Below are 24723 nucleotides of genomic sequence, written 5' to 3'. Positions count from 1 at the left end.
AAAGCCACCAAAACCCTAAATTATACCCATTGTGACATATTTATCCCAAACTTTTTGTTATGACATACAAAACCCTAAACTTGTACTCATCTAATCACATTTATCCCAAACTTGTATCGGTAAGGGACACATTTACTCCAAACTTTTTATTGTGACATCAATAACTCTAAACTTGTATATGTGTGACACATTTATCTCAAAATTTGGGGTAAATGTGACACACGGCTACAAGTTTGAGATGTTTGATTTCAACAAAAAATAAATTAGGGTAAATATGTCACATGGGTAAAAGTTTGTGGTTTTTGGTGTCACACAAAAAATTTTTGGAGTAAATGTGTCACAAGAGTAAAGTTTGGGGTTTTTGGTGTCACCCAAAAAAATTTGGAGTAAATGTGTCACAATGGGTATAATTTAGAATTTTTTGTGGCTTTTTCCCTTTAATTTATCTGCTTTTAGTATCTTGTTCTAGTTTTCTTTATTGTTCAATTTGTCATTCATTCACGTAGTTACTTCATGTCTGGAATCGCCAAAAAACACGATTAAACATCAAAGCTGATGATCTAAACCTTCGGTAAAAGATATTTCGTCGTGGACATTTCTGGTGAAACAATTACATTCATATAAGATTTCTGACAATTAGGACTTGTGATGCAATTCTTTTCCCAAAGGAAACATCGCAGAGATACAACGAAGTAATAGAGCTGAATAAAAGTATGAGTACAGTACATGAAAATTCTTCCCTTCTTCCCCTTGAATAACTATATTAATGGACTCAGCCCATATGCCTTTCTCCGTAAGTTTAGGCTTATGCACATAGCAAACGTGAAAAATCATGTCCAACTCGGTTCTTCAAATCCTTTTCCTTCTGGTTTCCCTTACGGCACAAGCATCAGGAGCTGCACCTAAACTTGCGAAGGCTAACTGTGCTGAAAGATGCGGGGACGTCACCATTCCCTTCCCCTTCGGAATAGGAGCCGGGTGTTTCTTCGATGACTGGTACCAGATCGCCTGCCAAGAAGACAACACGGTTCCCATTCTAAAGAAGATTGGATTCCGAGTTCTCAACATTTCACTCCCCGATGGAGACGTGGATGGCATGATTAACGTCAGTCTTCCTGTCATGTACTCGAATGCAGGCTGCGGGGGCGACAGACGTGGTGCGGCGGTAAGCTTGAAAGGAAGTCAATTTGTCTTCTCCCAGACAAGGAATGTCTTTACAGCGGTCGGTTGCAACACCCTGGCCACAGTGAATAGCACGGAATCAGCTGTTTTCGGTTGCAGGACGAAATGTGCTGGAACCAACACCAGCATTAACCGGGATAGTGCCTGCACCGGGAGGGACGGCTGCTGCCAGACTATGCTCCCCCTTAACCTTCAGGGCTTTAGTGTGGATTTCAAAGAAAAAGGTGGGCATCAGGGTTGCAAGTACGCCTTCTTGAGGTCTGACTTTACAGGTTCATATGATTTGAGATTGAATAAGACGGTTCCCGTGGTGCTGGAATGGGGGATTGCGAACAATACCAAATATGGACGTAAGCTTATCCGGCAGTCGGAGCGTCCTAGTTATCCTTCCGTCTGTCGCACATCCAGCAGCGACAACAGTGAGATGCTATTTACGCAGTGCTACTGCACATGGGAGTATGGTGGTAACCCATATCTTATTAAAGGTTGCAAAGGTAAACATAATTCATCATTCCTTTTGTTTGTTTTTCTGCCCAAGATTACACAAAGTGAACGCACTTTTAAACAAAATCGAACGAATTATATTGATAATAATCTAATGGAAGCAAAGGGGAACTGGACAGTCCTTTCGTTAGAAGCACAATATTTTAGCCATGGAATTAACAATTTATGACGAAATGCTAACGTACTAGTTTTGGTAATTTTACCCAAGGAGATGAGTTTCGCTGCTAAAATATTTGCTTCTGGTTCCCCTCACGGTACAACCATCAGGAGGTGGAGCTCCACTTGAACCTGCACCTGGACCTCCAAGCCACCACTGTGTTGAAAAATGCGGGGACGTCACCATTCCCTTCCCCTTCGGAATACAAGCCGGGTGTTTCTTGGATGACTGGTACCAGATCGCCTGCCAAGAAAACAACACAGTTCCGGTTCTAAATAAGATTGGAGTGCGAGTTCTCAACATTTCACTCCCCGATGAAGACTTGGATGGCATGATTAACATTAGTCTTCCTGTGGTTTACTCAAATGCAAGCTGCGGGGGTGACGGACGTGGTGTGGCGGTAAGCTTGAAAGGGAGTCAATTTGTCTTCTCCCAGACAAGGAACGTCTTTACATCGGTCGGTTGCAACACCCTGGCGACAGTGAATAGTACGGAATCAGCCGTTGTCGGTTGCCGGTCGAAATGTGCTGGAGCCAATGCCAGCAAGTATAGTGCTTGTTCCGGGAGGAACGGATGCTGCCAGACTAGGCTCCCCCTAAATCTTCAGGGCTTTAGTGTGGATTTCGAAGAAGAAGAAGGTGGACATCAGGGGTGCAAGTACGCCTTCTTGAGGTCTGGTTTAACAGGTGTACATGACTTGAGATTGAATTTTACGGTTCCTGTGGTGTTGGAATGGGGGATCGCAAACGATACCAATTATGCACTCAACCTTACCCAGCAAGATGACGACTCAAGCTATTCTAATTTCACCTGTGACAGATACAGTGTTGACAACAGTGAAATGCTATTCACCCGGTGCCGCTGCCGACGGGGGTATGGCGGTAACCCCTATCTTATTGGAGGATGCCAAGGTAACTTACTTGTTGTTATCACAGTGAAGTGGCTTGTTCATTCCCAGACTTTTCCGTGAAAATAATGCACTCACACTGTTTAATGATCACTTGAACACCTTTCTGCCTTCCTTTCTTTACTTTTCTGTCCGAGATTATACAAAGTGAACGCAATTTCAAACAAATTTGATTATATATGTAATAGCTTACTAGAAATCAAGGGGAACATGACAGTCTTTTCGTATCATATTTTAAGCCATGGAATTGACAATCTATAAGGAAATGCAACCTACCAGTCTCGCTACTTTTACCCAAGGAGATGTGTTTCACTGCTAATATACTTATTCTATATTTGTCATCAGACATTGATGAATGTCAAGATCCAAGTACATGCTCCGGGACTTGTGTGAACAACCGAGGCGGCTATGACTACGTCGATGGTAGAAAGACAATTAAATTCATTCTTATCGGTAAGTAGATCTTTTAACCTAGAATTTTAGACAGGTGTTGGTGGAAAAATAAGTTTTATCTTATTCTTCATTCTAATATGACTGTCCATTCACCTGGTGATGATTGTAGATAAGTTTCAATCAATAAGATCTATTAAAACAACCTCAAAACTTTCTTTGACCACTAGTACTCGATAGATAAGAAAATGCTTGAGCTTTTCTAATGTTGTCGCTTCATATCTATCAAAAGTTGTCGAAGATTCCTACTTATTCTTGCATATGTCGATTGGGATTATTACAACCATTGTAAAGATGAATGCTGCTATGAACATTTTCACTTTCATCAATATGATTGCTGAATTCCTCGTAAGGGAGATCCGTTGTGCGGTGCCGATATATGTATAAAACCTTCACCGAATGCAACTTAAACAGAAGACAAATTAAATTTTCATGGTTGCTAAGAAAATCAACATGAAAGGAGACTTTGGTCAATCACTCTTATATGTTTTCCTTCTAATTAGATTCACTTAAATTCTTGATTCTAAGTGCCTATAATTTATTCATGACAAGCAGGTACAATTCTCTCACTTATGCACCTTAAACTTTTGTAATGCAGGGGTTGGGGCAGGCCTTGGGGCTCTACTTTTGTGTCTTTTCCTATGGAGGTTGTACAAATACATCAAGAAGAGGAAAGAAATTAAGCTCAAAGAGAAGCACTTCAAACGCAATGGCGGTCTTTTGTTGGAAAGTGAGCTGTCTTCAGCAGAGGGCAATGTCGAGAAAAGCAAATTGTTCAATTCCAAGGATTTAGAGAAGGCCACTGATAATTTCAACGAGGATAGGATACTCGGGCAAGGCGGGCAAGGTACTGTTTACAAGGGAATGTTAAAAGATGGAAAGATAGTTGCAATTAAGAAATCGAAAGTGATAGACGAGGGAAAAGTCCAACATTTCATAAATGAAGTCCTCATTCTCTCACAAATCAATCATAGGAATGTGGTTAAGTTGTTGGGGTGTTGCTTGGAGACGGAAGTCCCGCTTTTAGTATATGAGTTCATACCAAACGGGACTCTATACCAATATCTACATGACCCAAATGAAGAGTTTCGTGTATCGTGGGACACACGCCTACGAATTGCAACTGAAATTGCTGGAGCCTTATTCTACTTGCATTCAGCAGCCTCCATTCCCATTTATCATCGAGACATCAAGTCTACCAATATCCTCTTGGATGAGAAATATCGGGCAAAAGTGGCGGATTTCGGTACTTCCAAGTCTGTTTCCCTCAATCAAACTCACGTGACCACAGTGGTGCAGGGGACTTTCGGCTACCTAGATCCCGAGTATTTCCAATCAAGTCGGTTCACGGACAAAAGCGACGTGTACAGCTTCGGAGTTGTGCTTGTTGAGCTATTGACGGGACAAAAGCCAATCTCGTCGCTGAGGGAAGAAGAAGGGAGAAGCCTTGCAACCTATTTCATAATTTCGATGGAGGAGAACCGCTTGTTCGACATCGTTGATCCTCAAGTTTTGAAAGAAGATAAGAAGGAAGAGATTGAATCAGTTGCTAACCTTGCGAGAAGGTGCTTAAACTTGAATGGGAGGAACCGGCCTACCATGAGAGTAGTGGTAATGGAGTTGGAGGGGATAAGGAAGCTCCCAAATCCTTCGGGTGAGGATCAAAATCAAGAGAACCGAGAGGCAACTGGATCTTATGATGCTGCTTTTACATCTAGCAAGGCAAACGTTGAGATGGATGTCATTACATTGTCGGATGTGCAGCCACTCTTACCCAGTGGGACATGGTGACTCTTATGACTCCTAAAGAAATCGATCTTCAAAGCAAAAGAAAGAAAAAAGAAAGGAGGAGGAAAACTTATTAGGCTACTGATAGGAAGATTTGGTAGTTATTTATCGGTTATGAACTTATTATTCTCGGTGTTTGGGATCAATAAACGCTTAAGTCATACCTATCCCAATTAGCTTGTTAGTTGCATATGCTTAAAAGTGATTTCAGCACATTTTAAAAAAAAAATTGTTTGTACATTATCATTTATTTATGTATGCCATAGGTTTGTGTGGTACTACTCCATCTCTTATGTATTCGTGATTGCTTTGTGATTATGACTGAAAAAATTCAAACTAGTAAGGGATTCATAGAAGTATAAAAAAAATTAGTGAGAAATTACCGAGTCTTTAATTATAATTATTTTTTGTATATGTGATTATTTTGTGTTGATCACTGAGAATTCAAGCTAGTAAAAGACTATTACCCGTACAAGGATCATTGATAAGAAATGATCCAGTGTTTAATTATCTTCTCAACTAAACCATAACTGGGCCCTAAAAATGCTATTGTTGTGGAAATCTTTCAAAATGTTCAATCAAACTAACCATATTATATTTGGGAGATAATTGCCTAAAAAGTCATAAACCTATTGTACAGCAGACAATTCAGTCCTAAACTTTTTAATTTTGCCAATATCATCACATATCTTTTGACGATTTACTAATTTAGTTATCAACCTTTTGATGATATGTCAATTTAGTCATTTCGGCTAAATTTGATCGGAAATCGCCGACGTGGTGGTCTAATCAGCCTCGACCTTTTTACGTGGCACACCCAACGCCGATGTGGACAATTTTTTATATAGACATTTATATTTTTCTGGATTTTTTTATGACTTTTTTGTCTCTTTTTTTTTTTTTTTTTGATAACATGTTGATATTTGTTTGCATTTGAGACGGCGGATAGAAGGACCCAATTTATGTATACCTATATAAATAAGGGCGTGACAATATCTTTAAAGAGAGATCTCTGTGTCCGAGCAATTACACTTCTTCTTTCTCTCCTTTTTTTTGTATGTTTTGTGGTGATGACTGAGAATTCAAGCTAGTAACAAGCCACTACCAATGTAAAGATCATTTATAAGAAACGATCGAGTCTTTAATTCTCTCTTCTGCTAAACCATGACTGGGTCCTGACATGCAAAATTGGTGTGGAAATCATCTAAAATGGCCAAATCAAACTGACCATGGGACGTCTTGGCCGGCACAAAGAAAGAGAAAGACAACGACTACCATCTGTAATAAAGTATACGCATTGTGGTGGTGCTCTTTGGAGAAGTCGAGTCAACGAGGACTTACATCCTCAGGCTTTGATATTTCCTATGATTTAGCAAGTCTTCTTATGTGGACCTGGATGTGACCACGTCTCCGGATTCGCAGCCATAAACAGAGAAAACGCCAAAGTGCTTTTATTGATGGCTTGAGCAAGACAACTACAAATTAATGGCTTCTGCTTCAATGACGGTCGAGGTCGAGGCCATTAAACAACCTTTACCTCGCCAAATCGAAAGCTTTTGACCAAATATAAACCCACAATGCTAAGAAACCAAACGAGGTTTTGCTCAAATTAATTTCTTAAATAACCAAAACAATACTAAAGTAAGATTTCCAGAATTTAAAGAAAGGCCGTATTTATGCTGAATCAGAAACCGTAAGCTGTCGAGCTTATCAATACTGCACAAAAAGATCGACGATAGAATGGGAAATTTTGCGGCAATGAGCAGATACGTCGAAGGAGAATGTGAATCACACCCCAACAAGTTAATCCAGGATACCACAGTTACTACCGCTAAGTACCACCCGAGACACTAGAAACGAGCCCGTCAACAAAATATGGCTGCCCAAAGTTCACTTTCATGGCATTAGCACTGATATGGCTGAATGTTGCAGGTTACGAGTTCCGAAGACTCGGGAAAAATGAAGATTTTGCGAGGGCAAAATCACCCTAAATGTTTATTGGAAAATCCCAGAAGCAATGACGTTTATTTTTGTCTTGAGAGAATACTTCCCATTATGAGGTAAGGGAGGAGCAGAAAAGTTACATATTAAAAATCTACTTTCGATGCTCAAGGTAAAAGCGATTTCGGAGGAAAAAAATACTTTCCGCTAATAGAGTTTGAGAATGCAATTATTTATGTCATGCGATACATTCCTCCTAGCCTTTTTCCGTTTATTTTGTACATGTGATTGCTTTGTGGCGATCGCCGAGAACTCAAATCACTAACACACTACTAAAATAATATAATTTGTTTGTTTCGCGAAAAATATGATATTTTTTTGAAAATATTTTCCAATTAAACTGACCATGTTACATCTTGGCCGGCGCGAAGAAAGCTCTTGGAAAAAGAGAAGAGAAAGACGACTTCCTAGTCTGATGAAATGTTTTGGGATGCTATTTGGAGAAGTCAAGTCAATGAGGAAGTGACATCCACAAGAAGCTTGTGGCTGAGGAAAGTCTGTCCTATCACTGTTGCAGACTAGGTCGATGGCCTTTCTTTCCAAGTTGTCCATTAATTTGCAGCATGCCGGTCTTTCCAAGTTCGTTTACGTGCAAGTTGGTTCCATATAGTTGGCAAATTGAGTGAACCCTTTGACGGGTTTTGGACAGAATCATTCCAGGTTTTGGTTTGTGTATTGGGAATCACACGTTTGATTCATAGATTGCCGAGTACCAAGTATAAACAATTTCATAGTTGAGTCACCTTGAACTTTTGATTCACCTTGATCAATAAAGAAAATGGTTGAAAATTCACCAACGTACATCTGCATCATCTATTTTCTTGTGACCCCTCGTGTGGAAGCTTTCATCATGCACTTGCACATAAGTTGAAGTAAACATTTTGTGTAATTAGGATTAGAACAAGTTTTTCCTAATTGACTCCTGTTTTCTCGGGGGGAATTAAGGTAATTGCGTCCCTTTATTATGTATAAACTTGATTTCGCGCTTTCAACATCTCCATTTTTCAGTGTCTTCGAAACTTGAAATGTGCTACTTTAGCCATAAATGCTAATGTTATGAACAAAAAAAAGAAATGGGAGCAGAAGTTGGTATAAAAAGCAATGTCTGCAAACAAACCAGTCATCAAGCACTTGTTTGGTCATTCTATAAATTCATGGAAATTAAAAGAGGACTCTAAGATGGGAATGCACACAGAAACCCAATACATTTAACCGGGGAGATTGTCTAGAGGGAGTTTAAGTCCGGGCACATCGATATATCCATTTGGACCTAGATTCACTCAAATGCTTATGCCAATGAGTTGTAGGCCAACTAATATATTAACAGCTTTAGGCAACATCAATTCTCCGACGTGTGACTTCTCTAACATAACTTACACGTGCATCCTAACTTACTCAAAAATGAAATTGTGCATACTTGGTACTCGGTAATCTAGGAATGAAGCGTGTGATGCCAAACAAAACATACAAACTAAAACCTAGAGACGTCATCTTGGATCTCGGTCCATTGACCCAATGTGCAATCACAACCGTAGAGCAAGTGTGACTTTTAGATAGGATGGGGTCCACATGATTAGCGGCGACGATGGATGGGGTCCATCAAATTTGAAAGTAATTTTGTCACAACGAAAGACATCCTCATGATTATTGATTTCAGCACATTAAAGAAACAAAAATTACGATCCGCTAATATGCATTGTGTCTTGCGATGGCACTACTCCGTCTGTTTTGTATATGTGATTCCTCAATGGTAATGACTGATAAATCGAACTAGTAACAGACTAATAATAGTATGAAGATCATTAATAAGAAACTATCAAGTCTTTTAACATTTATCGAATTTGAAAAAGAGTTAGAAGAAATGGTTCGGTCCTCTCTAATAACTTCCACCACGTCAAGGTGACACTTTACCATTGAGTTATATCAAGAAAGATTTTATTTTAATTTTTTTTTCTGCTAAATAATAATTGGTGTGGAAATATGCTAAAATGACAAATCAAAATGGCATCTTGGCTGACAGAAAGAAGGCTCCTTGAAAAAGAGGGGAGAGAGACAACTACTTCTATTCTATCCTCAAGGAAGCATCCTGAAAGCTACTAGGAAGTAACACCAGGACATGAAAAATCTTCCCTTCTTCCCCCTGGAATAACTATATCAAGGGACTCAGCCCATATGCCTTTCTCCGTAAGTTTAGGCTCCTGCACATAGCAAACGTGAAAATCATGCCCGACTCGGTTCTTCAATTCCTTTTGCTTCTGGTTTCCCTCACGGCACAAGCATCAGGAGCTGCACCTAAATTTGCCAAGGCTAACTGTGCTGAAAGATGCGGGGACGTCACCATTCCCTTCCCCTTCGGAATAGGAGCCAGGTGTTTCTTCGATGCCTGGTACAAGATCGCCTGCCAAGAAGACAACACGGTTCCCATTCTAAAGAAGATTGGGTTGCGCGTCCTCAACATTTCACTCCCCGATGAAGACATGGATGGCATGATTAACGTCAGTCTTCCATGAAGGAGTGGATTGAGAAAATATGAGGGAAATATTTTTAGGAGTGGATTGAGAAAATATGAGGGAAATTTTTTTCTCTTTTCTCTTCTCAAAAAATGAAAACATTTTCCTCACTTTTTTTTTTTTGCACGTGTGGAAAATATTTTCCTTCACTTATTTATTTTCCGTAAACCAAACGCCGGAAAATCCGAAAAATATTTTTCTAAAAGTTTTTTTTCACGAAACGAACGGAACCTTCATGTAATGTGGAAGAGGAAGAATTCACGCGATTTCGGTCTAGAAAAAATTAAAAAGTCTTATGCGAACAAGGAACAATTCAAGCCGATAACGAAGGAATGAATATCTCAATTCTAACGTGCCTAAAGGGATCCCGCTAAAGGGTAAGGAAAAATCGTCTCCTTAGGTAGTGCTTCCGGTCTTGGTCAAAGGAAAAGTCACACTTGGCTGCTTTTAATTGGTCTCCTGTACCTGTCAATCATTTCTGATTGGTATAGATTCAATAATCAAATTTGTTAACTCAAAAGAACTCAAGAAACCAAACTCACAACTAACAAATCCTGAAAAATTCATTAAGCATGTACTAGATGTGCATGTATTTGTTCTTTCGGTTGTTGTAATGCCGTCAAGTAACTACCCTTCACATTGCATTTCATAAAAAACCAAAAGAGATCCGAACCCGACTTGTCTTCAGTTTTGGTTGAACTTGGTTCGAAAAAAGCCCGAACTGAATTATATGAAAATAGGTACAACTGCATATAGAACATAATAACAAGCTCCACGAGATTTCCATAGCTAAATTATGGTCATCTCCGTGACTAAATCTGGAAAAGCAATTTACTTGGATCTTTCCGCTAAATCTACATCGAACCAAGTAAAAAATGAGTCCGACAAAAAAAAAAAAGAGAATAAAAAACGAGACTTTTTCTCTTTCTCTCAGTTAAAGAATCGGGCTTTGCTAGCATAATAATTTGTGGGTGACTGTGAAAATTGTGAACCACATATTATTAAAAGAATGGACCCACGACAATTTACTTAGTAACTTTCCGCTAATCCCACGACTCCAATGGCCTTGATGCCTGAGTGCGGGTCAAAGATCACCTCTGCGGTTCAGTCGTCTTGAACTTTCCGACTATTCTTACTCCGAAAGCTAAATGTCCGAAATGTCCTAATGTGGGCTGTCCAGAACTAAAGACCGACTCTTCATAGTCCCCGAATCTGAAAATGACTTTAGGGGTAATATCTTCAAATTTCATCATGATAATGTCCCGTGTTTTTCTCAACTAGTGTCTTTCTCATATTTCCAACTGAGACTGAAAAATAACACGTTGCGATAGGAAATCTGATCGATCGCATTCTTCTCCTTTTGGCTGCTAAACTAGGCGACCACTTCAGTAGAGAATTTTCTATCCCAGGAAGGATCTGAAGCTTTGACTATTCTGCTCTAGGAAGCATCCTCAGGCACGAGAAAAAGGCGTATAAACGAGCGCGTCATCTGTTCAATCCTCGAACAGGTCCGTGATTCCTGAGAAAAGAAGCAGGAACAAGGATGTTTCAGATTCTTCTCCTTCTAGGATCACTTCTACTTCGTGAACAAGCATCACTAGCAGCTCCTTTGGCGAAGGGTAATTGCACCCAAAAGTGTGGGGACATCACCATTCCCTACCCCTTCGGGATTGGAACCGGGTGTTTCCTCGACGAGTGGTACGAGATCATCTGCCAGGAAAGCAGCAACGGCAACTTCCCCGTACTGAGCAAAGCCAACATGAGAGTGCTCAACATTTCGCTACCTGTTTGGTATGGCAACAAGAACGGCATGATCAACGTCAGTCTTCCTATAATCTACTCTTCGAATGCGAGCTGCGGGGGAAATGGAAGCTTCACGCCTGTGAGCTTGGAAGGAAGCCAGTTCGTCTTCTCTGACTCAATGAACGTCTTTGTTGCCGTCGGTTGCGACTTACGTGCTCTGTTGCAAAACACGCACTCTGCTATAATAGGATGCGAGTCCAGTTGTGGAGCAGAGGATGCCGTTGTTAGGAACGCAAGTTGTTCTGGGCAGAGACGGATGCTGCCAAACCACAATTACCTCAGATCTTCAGGCTTTCAGTGTCGATTTCCAGGCCAGCAGTGGAACAGGAGGAAACAATGAATGCAACTACGCCTTCTTGGGAGATAGGTCGCAATTTGTGGCTTCGACTACGGACTTCAATGAGTTGAAGGCGAGCGGACGTTTCGCGGCGGTGCTAGAATGGGGGATAGCTAATACCTCAGAAGCTGCATTAGAGGTCTACAAGTACTACGCTACAGACGCGGGGATTCCTATTACTGCAGCAAATATAGCTTCAATTCAGACTACTTCGTGGAGATGCCGTTTTTGCAGTGTTCTTGCTTTCATGGCTTCGCCGGTAACCCCTATATTAAAGATGGATGCGAAGGTAAAACCAGTTAACTTTTATCACAAAATCATTGGAAACTTTATGTCAAACACTCTAGTAATAAAGGGGAACAGGATAGTCCGTTCGTTACAAAATTTAACCATGGAATTAACAAGATTTATTGCTTCACATTTGTCATCAGATATTAACGAATGTGAAGATCCACATCGTTGCAACGGGACTTGTGTGAACAAACGGGGCAGTTTTGAATGTGTAGCTGGTAGAAGGACAGCCATTCTTATTGGTAAGTGTATCTTTTTAACTTAGAATTTCAGACCGCTTCGTGCCTGAGAAAGAGCAGCATAGCATGAGATGATTACAAGTTTCAATCAAAAGTAACTATCAAACCAGCCTCTTTGAGAACGCTCAAACATTTCTAATCAGAATGGCTGTCTTTCTGACTGCGTTCTCTCTATAAAAATGGTACTTTCCATCTGATGTATATGTCATGATTTGTTTGAAGCATCGAATTCAATTTTCAAACTATGTTACTTCCAAAAGATGATTATTTTTCCTTGGAAAAATAGAAATTTTGTTGATCTATATGATGAACATTTTTTGTGATATCGACGGTGAGAAAAGTCCAGTAAGAGTGGGATTTAGATGTGGTACCATTAAAGACCAGTCATCAATTTGACTAGATGGTTTACACATCTAGTAAATTTTATGACTCCGTCCTCTGCTTTTTATGACTCCATCCTATGCTAAATTTCCGGAATGCAGGCCTCGGGGCGGGCGTTGGAGGATTAGTGCAAGTGTTGCTTCTCTCACGGTGGTTATGCAAAGTCATCAAGAAAAGAAGAGAAATTAAGCAAAAAGAGAAGTACTTTAAAACGCAGTGGGGTCTTTTGTTGCAGCAAGATCTATCTTCATCGCCTGAAGGCAACGTCGCGAAAAGCAAAATATTCCGTTTCAAGGATTTAGAGAAGGCCACTGACCGTTTCCACAAGGATAGGATACTCGGCCGAGGTGGACAAGGGGTTGTTTACAAGGGAATGCTGACCGATGGAAAAATAGTTGCAGTCAAGAAATCGAGACTGCTAGATAGGGAAAAGGTTGAAGAGTTCATCAATGAGGTCATCATCCTCTCACAAATCAATCACCGGAATGTGGTTAAGCTATTGGGGTGCTGCTTGGAAACAGATTTCCCACTTTTAGTATATGAGTTCATACCAAACGGGACTCTTTACCAGTATCTGCATGACCCAAATGAAGAGCTTCTCTCATCGTGGGACACGCGCCTACGAATTGCGACCGAAATTGCTGGAGCCTTATTCTACTTGCATTCGGCAGCTTCTATACCCATCTATCATCGTGACATCAAGTCCACCAATATCCTCTTAGATGAGAAACATCGTGCTAAAGTTGCAGATTTCGGTATTTCCAAATCCATATCCCTTGATCAACGAAACTCACGTAACCACATTGGTGCGGGGGACTTTTGGATACTTGGATCCGGAGTACTTCAGAACAGGTCATTTCACGGACAAAAGCGACGTGTACAGCTTTGGAGTGGTCCTAGCTGAACTCTTAACGGGTCAAATGCCAATCTGTCGGCTTAGGGAAGAAGAAGAAAGGAGCCTTGCGGCCTATTTTGTAGTTTCGATGGAGGAGAATAGTTTGTTCGATATTGCTGACGCTCAGGTTTTGGAGGAAGGCAAGAAAGAAGAGATTGTAGCTGTTGCTAAACTTGCAAGAAGGTGCTTGAGCTCGATTGGGAGGAACCGGCCGACGATGAGAGAAGTGGCAATGGAGTTGGAGGGAATAAGGAAGCTCCAAAGCTCTTCGAGTTTCCAACGAAATCAAGAAAAGATCGAGGCCGCTGAATGTCGTGACTCTCGCTTCGCATCCGGCAAGTCTTTTGTGGACACCAGTGTAACTACTTTCTCAGATGTTCAGCCGCTCGCACACTGGGAATCATGGTGAAGGCAGTAAATTCTGTCATAGCTGTTTCCTTGTTGCTGATGTTGGGATCAAAAGTGTTTTAAGTAGTACCCTTTTTAAATTTTCTTCCGCGGGTCCGTGAATAGTGGTCTTTAATCCAGTTACTGTGAGAATTACATTAGAGTTCCGAATGCATGCTTGCAAGCAAGCGTCCTAATTATTAAGGAGATTTCGCCCCATGTTGAAAAAAAAAAAAAGTAGTTGTGACGCGATTTCAATTTCAGATGAACATGCAAAATTCTGTTCTGCCTGCGAAAAAAACTCCGAGAATTCTCGTGTTGGTTGATCATAGTTGCCGGTAACTTTCCAATCTTATTGGTACAAAAAAGAAATGAGCGTAACTTACTTGTCAGGTAAACCGGTAATAAATTTCCAACATTGTCGGAACCAACATTCATATGAAACAACAAAATTATCAAATCCTTTGAAATTTTACCAGTATCGCAAATGAATTATCAGCACCATAGGAATTTACCAACACATTAAAATAGCAGTAAATTACCAGCATCGGTGGAAATTTTACTACGATGGTAGCCACTATCAGAATTTTCACCAGTATTCTGATAATGTAGTATATTGCTAACTCGTCTGTCATAAGTGTATTATGGTTACAATTAGGAATTTAACAAAAAAAAAGGAGCCCATTCTACTTCTCTCGGACAAGGAATCCCTTTGTCGCAGTCGGGTGTGGTGTTCTCATTCTAATGAGGGACATGGAATCGGGATTGAGTCGATAGCCAACTTTGTACACCGCCGACTGGGTACTACTTACCGGAATTGTTTCCAGGAGCAATGGGAGTTGCCAACAGCCAGCGATCCCCTCAAACCTTTAGGAGATGCATGTTTCCTTTCCCCACACGTGATTAATCGAAGATGTGAGTGTAAAAGGTTTCTCTCTGTTGCTATGCAGATTCAAGTTTGAGATATTGTTGAATTGTCGATGCAAAATGATCCCCGAATAAATGGGGAGTAGACATAACATTGAGTCCATGTGTGAATTGATATGTTGTAGAGTAGTTAATATTTTTTTCTATTTTTTTATTTCCTTTTTACCTTTTACTTTTTTTTTCCTTTTTCCCTTTACCGGCTATCGCCGGCCTCGAGCAAGGGCTGCCCTCGTTGATTGCCTGCCTTGGGTGAGGTGCACCTAGCCTTGGGCTAGAGAGGTCCGCCCTCAACGGCTCGACCCCTGTCGTGGGCGACACTTGCCCGATTTGGTAAAGAGCTTGCCTCACCAACCCTTGCCATGGGTCGGGCATTCTCGACTTGAGGTTGGCGACCTTCACTGACAATAAGCTTAGGATTAAATTGGCATAATTAAAATATTTAAGATTGAATTGACTCCAATGTAATAAGTTTAGGATTTTTTTTTACATTTTTCCCCTTAATCTTTTGATGCTGCTTTTACATCTAGCAAGTCAAATATTGATATGGATTTAATTACATTCTCGGATGTGCAGCCATTCTCATGAGTCTTGCCCAGTGATACATGGTGAATATCTGTTTCGCCTCTTATGGGTCATATTGCTCTAATTCTAATGGAAATCGGTCTTCAAAGCAAAAGAAAGGAGGAAAACTTGTTAGGTTAATAATAGGAGGATTTGGTAAGTTATTTATTGGTCATGAATTTATTATCGGTGTTTGGTATCAATAAACGATTTAGTCATACCTATCCCAAATTTATTCAGGTCCTATAATTAGCTAGGGATTATCGTATTGTACCAATTTGGTAATACTTTGCAAATTTCTAAGCATGATGTAGTGATCTTACTTCATCTTGTGATCCATGAATACTTGCTGTGAATGAAATTATTGCAGAAATTCCATAAGTAATTAGCTTGTTACTTGCAGATGCTCTAAAGATGTATCCCGTACTCAAGTTAATTTGGTCATACGTTGCATTTGCATTCATTATGGTGAAAGCGTTACAGCACATTTGGAGGGAGAAAAAAAAAATCACTTCTCACTAAAATGATTTGTGTATTATTTGTGTCGTGCTATAGGTTTGGGCAGTAATACTCCATCTCTTTTGTATATGTGATTGCTTTGTGCCGATGTCTGAAAATTCAAACTAGTAAGAGGCTCATTAAAGTATATAGATAAATGATGAGAAATCATCGAGTCTTTAATTTCCTTTTCCTTAACCATAATTGAGTCCGAAATATGCTATTGGTCTAGAAATCTTCTGAAACGACCAATCAAACTGACCATGTTATTACATCTTGGCCGGCACAGAGCAGGCTCTTGGAAAGAGAGAAGACAAAGACGACAACTACCAAATCTGATAGGATACATCCATTGTGGCCACTTCGGAAAAGTCAAAGTCAATGAACAAGTCTTTCTTATGTGACATTTCCGAATGTGCACGCGTTTTCCCTATTTTGCAGGGCCCACAAAATTCCAAAGTGCTTTTATCGGCGTCTTGACCGAGTACGATAGAAATGACTTCTGCTTCAATAATGGGAGAGATTGCCCGCACTCACCCATCGCGCTCCGACTGAAAAATGATGCCCAAGCCCATTTCATTCGTCAAGAACAAAATTTTTTTATCGTCGAAGTATATTTTGTCAAACGATTCTTCCGTTCACAACCAGATTATTATTGCGAAAAATGATTTTCTTTTTCAAAAGGTGACAAAAGGAGAATGGGAACATGAGAGCATCACAAGCTAGTCCATTTCTTTTACTGAAAATTATCACGTACGATATAAATTTTTTTCTAGCTCAGTTTTAATATCCTTAACGAAATCCTCCGTAAAGGGTTTTTAAAGGTCATCCATTTTAGTAATGATCAAATCATCCCTTAACGGCTCCTCACTCACCAAATGAGTCTACAACGGATGGATTGGAGACATCTATATTAAATGGATCAATACTAGCATTATTCATCTTTTTCTCTCAGACAATATTGTAAATCTGTCCATCTAAAAGTTTTTTTATGTAGAGTTCTTGCTGCTTTATAATCAAGTTATTAGCAAGTGTACAAAGGTGGTAGCAGTACTCACATCATGATTATCGTTCGATAGAAACAGTGTGAGTTGATTGCAACTAGACTTGAAAATTACTAGTGGGATTCAGCGAGTACTCAGGCTATTACGTAAGAAAGAGAATGTAAACTTTGGGGATTAAGCCGAACCTCTATATATCTCTATGCAAGCTTCTATATCTCTTCCTTATTATCTTCATCAATTCATTATTAACCATTGCTCGTTGATAACACTTGCACCTGTCACCAATGATCTGCCACCGATGATTGTCAAACAATTGTTTATTGTCCTCCAAAACAAAATTCATTGGAAGTTTGAAGTTGGAGGGGACAAGCAAGATACAAAATGCTTCGAATTCAGCAATATCAAGAGAATTGTGAGGTAAAATGAATCTTATTATGCTCCTTTTACATCGAGAAAGTCAAAACATTGGCGCGGATGTCATTACATTTGCATGTGGCTGAAGTTGCAGGTGACAAGTATCGAAGACACTGAGAAATGGAAGTTTTGAGAGTGCAATATCAAGGAAACATAACGAAAGGGTTAGAGATGGAGGATACGTACCGCGATTATCTTAATTCACTCGGAAGAAAGCAGGTGACAATGAGAAGAATTTGCGACAAATACTAATCACACAAAATGGTTGCTTCAAATTATGGCCATGCGCATGATCAAAGTTGCCATGAGAGTGGTCACAGGAAGAGAAATGAAACCATGAAACTGTTTCATCATCTTGATGCAGATGTACTCCGGCGAATTTCCAACCCAATTCCATCAATTTTGAATTGGCAAAATCCCAGAAGCAAAGGAGGTTTCGCCGTCCAAGCAAATTGCGTATGTTAATTTTCTCAACAGAAGACTTTCTCATTATTATTATGGCACTTGGCTGCTTAAATAAAAGAGGCTTCTACTTATCTAGCTTAAATGTTTCTATTGTCTAGGATGTGACAGGATGGAAGAAAATCACACCCATGATTCCATCTGTTCCTTCATGGAAAATGAATGATTTGGAAAATATTTTGGGATATGCTCATTAAAAATCCTAAAACTTGTCATCAAAGGGTAATTGAGTCCTAAAACTTTTTAAAAAATGCAATCAAGTTTTAAAGCTTGTTAAATTGATTCAAATGAGTCCTTCCGTTAACTCCGTCCAACGTGGCTAACGGAAAACGCTTACATGGCATATTTTAGTCATTTCTCTCTCCTACACGGCAAATATACTCAGCCAACTTGTCCATGTCAGCAAAAGGAAGTCGTTTTGGGTAAGTTTCTTATCCTATCAAGACTCAAAACGACATCTCTCCCTCAGTCTCCTTGTTAGCTATAATCGGTTTGGTTTTCTTTAGAATTAGTCAAAGTTGTTATTTTGTTGGGATTTTATGGTCATAGTCCTAGATTATAGGGGTTAGTCATGAGTTTGAAGATTCGTGGAGGACGCGTCGATGATTCAACAAAGTTCTTCGGGCAATTCCATAACGTAACATCGATAGAGGTTAATAGAATTTCTCAATGATAAATTTCAAACAACATACTTTGCTTCGTAAAATATACCAATGGTAATCGTGTTGTTAACTTTTCTATTCATAGTATTGTTGTTCACGCGTGCATTAAACGTGTTTGCTGAAAAACATCAGTAACCGTGACTTTTCAATATTGTATCTAATTTTCCATTCAGGTGATTATGGACTCTATTTAATGATCACCTCCAAAAACTCCCAAGTGAGAAAAGCGGGAACATGACCCCCTTAAGCCCATATCCATTTGCCGGCCTTTTATTTACGAATTTGGGCTCCACGTGGCAGACTTGGTGCTGCACGGGGCCCGTGCGGCAGTCCAAATGCCGCACAAGGCTTCCTTTTTTTTTAACTTTTTTTTTATTCTTTTCTTTTAATTATTTTTTATATCTCCTCCCTCACGAAACTGTTGTGCCTCCCTCCAGAACGTCGCGCTTCCAAATCCGGTATGTGTCGGAGGGGGCGATTTTCCCAACGAGCGGGATGATGGAGCTCTCGAAATGGAACGAGATCTCCATGTAGAAGTTGCGCATGCGGTGGAGGACGGCGATCACCCGGGGGAGACGGTGTCGCCACTTGCACCAGGTGGAGCGGCAGTGGTGCTCCAGGAGGACGGATGCGATCCCGGCGTTCCTCTGGCAGAGCACCTCCTGGGGCGGGTTCCACCCCGCGGCGTTCTGGAGGGAGGCGTCGGCACCGGCAGAGGCGAGGGGGGGGTGTCGGAGAGGCGGATGGCAAGGTGGAGTGGGGTCTCGCGGAAGGGGACGTCTCGGCGGTCGACAACGGAGGAGATGCAGTAGGCGAGAAGCTCCTAGGCGACGGACTCGGACTTGGAGTTAATGTCGGCGGTGTCTGAGAGGCGGAGGAGGGAGGAGAGGAGGCGGACGAGGGTCTTGTGTTCGCCGAGGGCGACGGCGTAGTGGAAAGGGCTGTGGGTGTAGTCCCGGGGCTTCACGGAAGGGGACGGCAGCGGCAATGCAAGTGTCTCGCAAGGCTTGTGCGGCATTTCGATTGCCCACGGGCCTCGTGCGGCACTAAGACTGCCGCATGGGGCCCAAATTCGTAAAAAAAGAAAAAAAAAAGAAAATAGATCTATTTTGGTAAATTCCTTTATTTTTAGACCTATTTTCGAAAAAAAGCCCTCCATTTGCGTGGACTTGAAATGACTAAGAACAGGAAATGGGAAAGCGTTGTCGACCAACAGGGAGAATCAGGAATCGAAATCGCAAATTGACATATGGATTGTCGATCAGAATCTCATGGTAAAAAATTGCATTGTTTCCCTTGGTAAAAATCCAGGAAATGGCATTGGTTTGCTGTGCGTTCTAATAGGCCCAATGCCAGACTGCTCCATTCCCTCTCCACTTGTCCATTGTTGTGATGTATTTTTTTTTAGTGTGTGATCATAAGAACGAAAGGGTTGAGCCGCCAAGGTTCACTACAAAATATTAAGTTCACATTACACCTACTTAGCACCACCTGAGATTTTAAAGATATACTTGTCAACATAGCCCATCCGACATGTCGAGAGTCCATAATTCTCTCCATACGAGATAACAGGGCCCTTGATCACAAGTTCCTCAGAGGCTCGATCATGGAATAGCGATATCTTTGGATCTCATGGACAGTTGTCCGGTACAAGACTATCGATGACCTCCATTCTATTTACGTAATGTGGTACAACTGATGGACAGAATTGCCAACTAATGTTCAAAGCAAAGTAACCTCCTATATCATTGCGTAACAAAATGGAAAAAGAATCACATTTTGTTTGGTGTCATCGGAATTTTCTTAATCAGCCTCTTCCACAGAAGCTTCAATTCCGACGAGAACAAATCTAACTCTATGTTATTGATTCAGAAAGAAATTAAAAGCTTAAGTAGGAACTAAAGAAAACCAAGAGGGACGGCATAAAATGTACTCATATAAAATCTAACTCTGTGTGACTTCTTTGGTCTAAATTGTGATAAGAGGGACGGCATTATACATACTCATATAGAATAAGACTGACAACTTCCTAATTTGATGAGACAAAAGATTCGAGACTACCGTTGGAACAAGAACTTCACTATCTATTACATTGTTGAGTGTTGATAATTTGTACAAGTAAAGTGGCTAAGCAAAGAAAACAAAGAAGAAAACTATGTAAAAGAGTGGAGAAACCTATGAGAAGCATACTTCTTGGACATAGCCCATAAATAAGGAATAATATAGGATGAGTAGTAACGAGAAAATGAGGTAAGAGACATAGCTCCGGTCCACAAAATTGCAATTGCACTAATAAAGGGTGACCAAGATGAAACATAGACAGATGAGATCTGCGATGGAGGCACATCTACACCATCGCGTGCAATGAATCCTTCGATGTCCTTGAAGACATAGTTGATGATACATCGAACTTTGGCTTCATTTCTTATACCAAGATGAAGAATTCTTGGCCCCGACCTGCTACGACCCTGGAGCATGCAATGGGATACTTACTCATTCTGATTGCAACCCGTGCTTGTGATCTGGCAAGCAATTGATACAACAAATATGGTCTACTAAGTATCAGTACTCAACTTCGGCTTCAAGACCGTAGAATCAAGTTTGAGAATTACAATGTCAATGAAGGTTAAGTTGCACACGCTCAAGAAGTTAGAAGGATGTGATAACAATGTTACCTCATTCTCACTTTATGAGTGTGCGTAACTTAACCCTCGTGAATATCGATCGCTCTTGAGAAGTTTCGTATCACAAATAATTTGAGAGGCAACATAGTTGATTTTTCTTCTCACTCCATGATGCCCTTTACGAGTGACCTCCACTCGTCTAGTTTCTCAGGTGTTAATACTTTCCCACAAGCAGCTACACTTCATTTAGAAACGCCAGAGCTAGTTGATACTTGATGTTTTGCTTTTCTTTATATAGGTCCATGAAGCATCCCATAAGCCTATCGACCAGTTAAGTTCATGCTTTTGACATGTGAAGTGGCGCTGATCCAAACTGTAATTTGCATGCAGTTGATGAAATTTTAGTAAGTGAATTCCGATTCCAAACTTGAATTCCTGACACCCCGGCCGATTGTACCAAAGCCGGGAGTCGCCATATTTTACTTTGGACGAAACATCAATTCAATCAATGCTCGTTCATGGGATAGAAAAGCGTTCAAAGCGGCAGTGCATTAGTTATGCATTGTAGGCTTATGTCACCAATTTTTATATGTGGAGTGTTATTCTTGAAGACGAAGTTTCTTTCATCCATCCAAAAGGTCAACGAGGGTCCAGAAGAAAAAGAAATTGAATTCCTCTTAATTGAAATAATATAGTTATATTAACTTCACTTATCTAGTTGCTATTTGTCCTTTTTTATTTCTGTGGACAGTGTAAGTCGATCATAACCGGAGATAACTTTTGGCTCTTGATGTTGATGGTAGCAAGAGCAGTTAACGAAACCAATACGGAAAGAAGCAGTTGATCAGCTCGGCCAGTTGGAAACAATATTGTACCAAACGATAGGCTGATAACCTTTCATGTCCTTTCTCCTCGAAAGTAATTGTATCTCTGTCCTTTATTAAATAACTTAATTTTCCTGTTGTTTTAAATTTATAAAAATTGCTATTCTTTACGTATCAATATGTTAATTCTCGTATTCATGTCTTCTGGACAAAACATGTTGAGTAAACCCAAACGGAGCAGATATTTACACCTTCGGCTTGGTTGGATGGTAGTGTTATTTCCGGTCCGTACTTTTATTAGACAATCTCTCTTTCTTTACTCAGGAAATAAATGTCTGGATTCGGGTCTGGCGAGCTATAAAAATCACTTTATTTATCATCTTGATACCCAAAAAAATCAAATGATTATGATTCATCGGGTCTGGCGAGCTATAAAAATCTCAATTATTTATCATCTTGATACCCAAAAAAATCAAATGATTATGATTCATCGGATCCACGAGTCTAAAGAAGAAATTTCCCTCCCCACCAACCCTCACGTGATTATTACTTCGTGGGCCTCACCCAATCTAGGCAAAGCCTTCGCGACTGGTGAGGGTCATCAGCGCAAATTAAAATAAAAATAAATTCAAATAAAACTAGTAAAAATTTATAAAAATTATCCACGTCAAGACTGGACGTACCACGTAGGACACCGATGTCCACTTCAATGATTTACAGTTGGATAGAATCGATTGACAAAATGTGAAAAGTTATAAGATGTCGTGGAGTCATGAGGTTTTACAAAGTTCGATTCCGAACTACAGTTTGGTTGGAACCAATTTTTAAACTTTTGCGAGCGTTGCTACTCACTTTCGAATTTCTCTTATTGGCGATGGTTTTGGCTCGTCTTCAACCGTCTTTTGAGTTTGTGATGTTTCGAATCTTTTATTACTTCAAAAGTTTGAGCTTCTTTTTAATAGTAAGCCCACTTGAATTAGACTTCGGTAGAGAGATATAGTATAATAAAATTGGTGCGGATGGGCATTCGTTGAGCGTGGGGTTGTCCTTTGTGTCAGTAATTGTTGACACTTAAAAATAATCCAAGAAGGCTCGTGACAAGCACGTGAAGAGGCGACAATCAGCTACAGGAAAGAACACCGATGCAAGGTACGTACTGATAAAAAAAGGAGCCACGTGTCAGAGTAAAATTCTGGCGCCATTTCCTTTCACAAGAGAAGCGCGTGGAGAAGAGTCACGATCGGAGCGGTTACCAAAGGATCGGCGGTAATCCCCATGAGGTAAAAAAAAAAGACGCGAAGACCGGGAAACCGTTGGAAGAATCATCCACGTGGCTTATGGAAAAGGATAAAGCGTGGGGCCAAAGGAAGAAACCGCTCGACGGTTATCAAAGAGTCTGCCTATAAATACCTCGTAGTAGCAAAGATGCAAAACACACACAACAAATACAAAACACTCATCTTTTCAACTAGCTCTTAGCCTTTAGTCTAGTATAGCCATAGCCGTAGCCGTAGCTTTTTCAGATTCCCGTCGTCGATTCAATTCCGGAGAGTTTCATATCTAGAGTCAGGTGTCGTCAATTAGGTTCCGACGCTCGCTCACTAGGTTCAGTATCATCGATTCAGTTCCGGTGTCGAACCCTTCATCCATCTTGTCTAGTACCGTCGATTCAATTCCGGTATTGTGTCCTATAATCCCCCATCCAGTGCTGTTGATTGAATTCCAGCATTGTGTCCTATAATTACATTGATCGGCCCGCGACTTTAATTCTAGAGCAGTGTCGAAACTTGCTACACGCCTCGACTATTGCACGTATTGAGATGTCGCAGTTATTGAGAGTCCGTAATATGCCTCTTGTGTTAATAAAGACATCTATTGCATTTGACACTCTCTGTCCAAAACTGGACCCGAAACTCCTTTTCAAAAACGAGCGGATTAAGTTCGATAAAAGATTCTCGCGTTAGCAACCCCTTTTGGGTTATAGTCATTTTGAGCCCGGAACCCATAACCAAGAAAGCTCTGTTAAAGGATTTTGACGCGTAACAGTAGTCATTGTTGTGATTGGCCTTTCTTGAAGTCCACTGTCGACCTGGAGTGAACGTTCTAACCCTGAAAGAGCGTTGCCTAATTGAGTCTTAGTTAATGTGGTTATTTACTTAAGTTTAGATATTGGTTTTTTTTTTTAAATTGATCGGCTTTCAACTTCGTTGGCTTGAGATAACTTTTATGGTTTAGTTTAGACTTTCCCAAGTGAGTGATGCTTATCTCTTTTTTGAATTTGTAAACTCATATTTCAAAAGTGGTAAAGATTAAATAGCATATTTGTTGCATAATTTTGGATCGACTTTTTCTGCATTTTAGTTAGTTGAAAAACGCATTGGAAAGCATTATCTTTCCAAAGGAAAAATGCATTTATTTGTAAAATGCTTTATGAAATGTATTTGAACCCCTTAGACGTTCTAACCGTGTGTGAATTGATAGAACATCAAGTTCAATCCATTTGAACCCCTTAGACGTTCTAACCATATGCGATTTGATAGAACATTAATATTATTTTGACCTTGTTGACTTATTTGATATGTATAAAGCTTTATTGAAATGATATAACTCTTCTTCTTTTTTAATCTTTGTGCGTATACTATTTTGGATTTAGGTTATTAAATTGTGGTATTGATTTTATATATGTGTATAGTGAACGCTCAATGTGCTTAAAAAAGATTAGTACTACTTACTAAGCTGTGACTATCCATACTGTTAATCTTAAAAAAAAATTTAGGTACTTTTGCTAGCTACAAGTAGGATGAGGCACTATTAGCGAGAAACTTTCGATAGTGAGATTTCTGTGTGTGAGCTTAGCTAGTTGTATATATATGAGATAATACTTATTGGATTAATTGAATTCTGAAATGAATATG

General features: G+C 40.1%; 1 protein-coding gene and 1 pseudogene across 1 annotated transcript; both read left to right on the top strand.

The window, feature by feature from the left end:
- Positions 1-794: 794 nt before the first annotated feature.
- Positions 795-5003, top strand: LOC115732288 (wall-associated receptor kinase-like 1). Its single transcript, XM_048283079.1, has 4 exons — positions 795-1676; positions 1957-2754; positions 3096-3203; positions 3799-5003. The coding sequence occupies exons 1-4, from the start codon at positions 833-835 to the stop codon at positions 4989-4991; spliced, it is 2943 nt and encodes a 980-aa protein (XP_048139036.1). The 5' UTR covers positions 795-832; the 3' UTR covers positions 4992-5003.
- A 5756-nt stretch (positions 5004-10759) lies between these two features.
- LOC115733870 lies at positions 10760-14113 on the top strand (annotated as a pseudogene).
- The last annotated feature ends 10610 nt before the right edge of the window (positions 14114-24723 follow it).

The sequence above is a fragment of the Rhodamnia argentea genome, chromosome 7 (assembly GCF_020921035.1).
Source record: "Rhodamnia argentea isolate NSW1041297 chromosome 7, ASM2092103v1, whole genome shotgun sequence".
Lineage (NCBI taxonomy): Eukaryota > Viridiplantae > Streptophyta > Magnoliopsida > Myrtales > Myrtaceae > Rhodamnia > Rhodamnia argentea.
This window is presented reverse-complemented; position numbering and strand designations above follow the sequence as displayed.

Excerpts from the sequence above, each read along its gene's own strand:
- LOC115732288 (XM_048283079.1), top strand. The coding sequence starts at position 833 with ATGTCCAACTCGGTTCTTCAAATCCTTTTCCTTCTGGTTTCCCTTACG. Across the intron at positions 1,677-1,956 it reads TCTTATTAAAGGTTGCAAAG|GTGGAGCTCCACTTGAACCT; the intron begins GTAAACATAATT and ends AACCATCAGGAG. Across the intron at positions 2,755-3,095 it reads TCTTATTGGAGGATGCCAAG|ACATTGATGAATGTCAAGAT; the intron begins GTAACTTACTTG and ends ATTTGTCATCAG.